Source organism: Vanessa atalanta, chromosome 20, assembly GCF_905147765.1.
Source record: "Vanessa atalanta chromosome 20, ilVanAtal1.2, whole genome shotgun sequence".
Taxonomy (NCBI): Eukaryota; Metazoa; Arthropoda; class Insecta; order Lepidoptera; family Nymphalidae; genus Vanessa; species Vanessa atalanta.
This window is the reverse complement of record NC_061890.1, coordinates 6,777,855-6,782,947: the sequence shown is the minus strand read 5'-3', so window position 1 is coordinate 6,782,947 and position 5,093 is coordinate 6,777,855. Positions and strand designations below refer to the sequence as shown.

The 5,093-nt window shown below is 36.2% G+C and overlaps 1 protein-coding gene across 1 annotated transcript; it reads left to right on the top strand.

Moving 5' to 3' along the window:
• Positions 1 to 535: 535 nt before the first annotated feature.
• LOC125072117 lies at positions 536 to 3,163 on the top strand. The gene has a single exon (XM_047682629.1). The coding sequence runs from the start codon at positions 536 to 538 to the stop codon at positions 3,161 to 3,163; it is 2,628 nt and encodes an 875-aa protein (XP_047538585.1).
• Positions 3,164 to 5,093: the final 1,930 nt, after the last annotated feature.

Genomic DNA, 5,093 nt, shown 5'->3' with positions numbered 1-5,093 from the left:
GAAGGGACATCTTGCGGGTGAAGCGGAGCAACTTTTGAGGCATATGCCAATTCAAGAGTCAAATTTTGAAAGGTGCTGGCAGTTACTAGAGGAAAGGTATAACAATAAAAAATACATCTGCCACCACGTTTTAAAACGACTCTTTAGCCAAAAGAATATGTCATTCGAGTCGGCGAATGCATTAAAAGATCTAGTTAACACCACTAATGATTGTTTAGTTACTCTCAAAAATCTAGGTATAGATGTAAATAGCTGGGATGTTTTAATAATTCATATCCTTACTCTGAAGCTGGATCCAGAGTCTCGACGTCAATGGGAGTTTAGTGTATCATCAAATATTTCGTCAGTCGAACTTCCCACCTATACTCAATTTAAAGATTTTTTAACAAATAGATTTCGCGCTATCGAGTTTTTGGGCCCGGTTTCAAAACCAGAAAACAAATTTCAAAATAATTGTAAAGTAAAAACACTTCATGTTGCAAGTTCTGTAACATGTCCGTTATGTTCGGAAGGTCATAAATTAAGTAAATGTAAAATGTTCCGTAAAGAAACTGTTGAATCTCGTCGTAAATTTGTTTATGACAATAATGTTTGCTTCAATTGTTTAGGAAGCAATCACTCTGCCAAGGAGTGTCGGACACCTGTTAGGTGTAGTATTTGCAAGCGGACTCATCATTCGCTATTGCATCCTAAGGATGCTAATTCATCTGAGGAAAACAAGACTGAGTGTGTTGTTAATTCTTCAGAAGGTGCCACAACCTCATCTTCGAATGCCTCTCCATCATCCTTTATGATGTCTTGTGTTGCAGCCGGTAAGAAACAACAACAAGTGCTACTTGCCACGGCTTTAGTCAAGGCTATATGTAGGAATGGTAATGAGTACAGCATTCGGGCGCTCCTAGACCAGGGGTCGCAGGCTTCATTTGTAACCGAATCTACCGTACAATATTTGGGTTTAAAGAAAACTGTTTTCACCAGTCATATAGCAGGGCTGGGAGGAAATAAGGTAATAGTCTCTAAGACTATGGTCACCATGGAAATAAAGTCTCGGTACAAACCAGATTTTAAAATTTTAATAAACGCACACGTGGTAAAGAATATAACCTCTCTCTTGCCAACTAGAAGAGTGGAAGCCAAAGAATGGCAGGAACTTAAAGGCTTAATGCTAGCTGATCCGGAGTACTTCAATTCAAATCATATTGATCTTCTCTTGGGTGCGGACGTATATGGAGTAATTCTGCAGGAAGGTATGAAGAAAAATCCTGAAGGAACGCTGATAGCACAAGCAACCAGTCTCGGCTGGATTCTGTCCGGTACTGTAAGCTGCAACATCAAGCCCTCATCTCGTATAAGTGTAATGCATTGCTGCGAAAGTGAGGATTTATTGAAGAAATTTTGGGAACTTGAATCAGACGTTCCGAAACAAAAATCCAGCATGCTTACAGAGGAAGAAAGGCTTTGCGAACAACTTTTCACTCAGACTACCAAAAGAGATCCCAGTGGGCGGTATATAGTTCGGCTTCCTTTCAAAAATGGATATCCCGAAGTCACAGGATCTAGAGACATAGCCGAAAAACGTCTTAAATCGCTAGAAGTCAAGTTCAGCAAGGACCCGATTCTGAAAACAAAATATCACGAGGTAATAAGTGAATATCTTAAGCTGGATCACATGGAAGAAGTACCACCAGAAGATATAAATGATCTTAGGGCTATATACTTACCACATCACGCCGTTGTCAGAAATGATAAAGAAACTACGAAGGTCAGAATTGTTTACGATGCATCCTGCAAAGGCAAAAACAACCTATCACTCAATGATCAGTTGTTGGTTGGACCTACCTTGCAGCCAGAGTTGCGGCATATAATCATGCAGTGGAGGTGTTCACCAATTTGTATGTCAGCTGACATCGTAAAGATGTATCGGCAAGTTAAAGTGGAAAGGCAAGATGCAGATTGTCAGAGAATACTGTGGAGAAATAATAAAAACGAGCCTATAAAATATTATAGGCATACTCGAGTTACTTTTGGCACATCTTCTGCTCCATATCTAGCAGTAAAGGCTCTTCAACAAGTTGCTCATGATCATAGTGCTGATTATCCGTTGGCAGTCGAAAGAGTGTTCAACGATTTTTATGTAGATGATCTTATGACGGGAGTTCAAACCTGCGAAGAAGGTAAACAAGTATTTGTGGAAATGAACGAACTATTGGGAAAAGCAGGGTTTTCAAGACAAAAGTGGAATAGCAATGATGATAGCCTAGTAATGGAGATGAATCAAAAGGAAAATAGGGAAAATGATATAAAGGAAGAAATAAAAATAAAAGAAAATGAAATAACAAAAATTTTGGGACTTACTTGGAACCGCAGTGATGACACCTTCCGCTACGCAGTAAGCCTTCCTCATTTGCAGAAACCTGTAACGAAAAGAAAAATTATATCTGATATTTCACGACTCTACGATCCACTTGGGTGGGTAGGGCCAAGCCTTATCATAGCAAAGGTAATGATACAAAAGCTGTGGTTGGCAGGATTGGATTGGGATGAGGAAATTCCAGAAAATTTATTACAAGAATGGTTAACTTACCGTGAAGAACAGATTGTATTAGGTAATATTCGCTTACCAAGGTGGGTTGGGACAAAGTCAAATGATAATCTAGTTGAATTACACGGATTTTGCGACGCATCCAAAACAGCATATGCAGCAGCGGTGTACGTCCGTGTGATTGATTCTGAAGGAAAGGTCAACACGTCTTTGGTTACTGCTAAAACAAAGGTGGCACCAGTAAAGCAGGTCTCAATACCTCGTTTAGAATTGTGTGGAGCTGTTTTGCCTACAAGGTTGATAATCGAAGTTGCAAGAGTCATGAAAATTGAAAAACACAATCTTCATGCGTGGACCGACTCCACAATTGTACTTGCGTGGCTAAATAGTCACCCAAGCAGATGGAATGTTTTTGTAGCAAATCGAGTGTCTGAAATATTAAGTAGCTTAGATCCGCAGACGTGGTGTTATGTGACTTCGAAGGAAAATCCAGCTGATTATGCATCTCGAGGAATGAAACCACCTGATCTGGTGAATAATGAGTTATGGTTTCGTGGGCCGAAATTAATTACTTGTGAATCCATTATTTATCATAAACCAAAAGAATTAGAAACTGAATAAGAAACTGTAAAAGTATAAAGTGTGATTAGAAATATCTATAAGCAGTCTGAGAAGATGGCAACACACTCAAAGAATGTTGCAAGCCTTTTGGCGAAAGTGGTCAAAAGAGTATTTAAATCGATTCTTATAACGCTATAAATGGGCTGTTAATAACAATCCTCAAACTATTATCGGGGACATGGTTATAGTAAAGAAGGATAATTTACCTCCATGTCGCTGACTCTATGGTAGAGTCATAGCTACTCATTCTGGTGCAGACAATATTGTCAGAGTAGTTAGTCTTAAAACTAAAAGTGGAACATTAAAAAGACCAATATCTGAGTTGTGTTTCTTGCCTGTAACAAAGAACTAAAATTTTAACATTATTTTTTATTAGTTCTGTTTGTTTTATTATCAAATATTATTATTAATATATGTTATGTTAAAGGACAAAGTTGCACTTTGCCCTTGGGGGGCGATGTATGTATACGTAATTAATGTACATATTTCATCTTGTAAATACTAGATGGCGTTATGTCAAAATGTAGATAATTCTGAATCGCGATGGCAAGATTCGCTAATTGTTTGCATATAGCATTTATAAATTTTTTGAATAAATATGGTTACCAGTGGCACCTAATAGTTTTATTAGTAAAACGTTAGTGTTGTGGAGCATCCTTAGGATCGACTGAGCTAGATGTTCATGTTCATGTTACTTTGCTCTTGTACGAAAAATATTTTACCAAAATTTCATCACAATCCGATAAATAGTTTAGAAACGCAGAGAGGACAAATGTACAAACAATAATATTTATTATATTCCTCGGAAAATATGTAAAGCCCTTGACTTGTGTCGGATTGTCAACCTCGGATTATCCGTTCGAATCTATGTTTACGCAAACATTTGTGGACTATAATATTATCTTCTGCGTAACCAACCAACAGCCATCACTAGCCAGGTAGAAATATCTAGGTATCTTGCTTTTCCTTGAATTCGAAAATCGGCCAAAGCTTTATAATATCATAATCAAAAATACCAAGATATTACATAATATCATTTCACTAAGCATGTGGTTATCTGTTCTACTAATTTAGATTATACACACAATTATATCACTTCCTATAAGCATGTTTGTCCACCCATCCGTGCCTTTCTGCGGTACATCAGACAACATAAATATACTAGCATATAGCTTGTAATATTACAAGCTTTATGCAATAATTCCGGTAATTACAAGCTAGGATTTGCAAATGATATAATTATATCAGATATTAGGAATTTTTCATCCATTAAACTTGTTAATGAGATTATGTATTTTAAGCATTTGTATAAAAATATAAGCGTTAATAGTGACTTAAGGGCCGCCTAGCGATTAAAAAGTCGCAGGATCCTGACCTCTTGGGCTATTGTCGCTCCCACTCCTAACAGAAGCGTTAAGTTTAAATGAAGGGGTAAAAAAAATCCGAGAGATAATTTATATAATATATATAATATGCATACATAATATGCATTCATTATTTATTTGAGTAATATATATCAAATGAAAAGATCATTAGACGAAGATTATTGGATGAAATATTAAGTACAAATTATAAAAAGCGCATAGGAAACACCCTCAATTTTATGGTGAAGCCTAGAACTCGTCTATGGCGCTATAAAGGCAACTAAAGTCAACTTTATTTGAGCAATTGGAAAATTACAAATTAGGTAAATACCAATAGAGTATTCGAAGAAATTTCTGAGTCTTCAACTGACCATCAAAATAGCAATGCAGTGATATTGTATGTAATTTATTTATTTTAAAATATGTTTAATAATTATTATTAGTATTGACTTAAGATGAAAAGAGTTAAAATACTTAGACTTTGAGTTTACTCATAAATAATTATAACATAAGATAAATATACTTTATTGTACACCGAAACAAAAAAAATACAAGAAGCAACACAA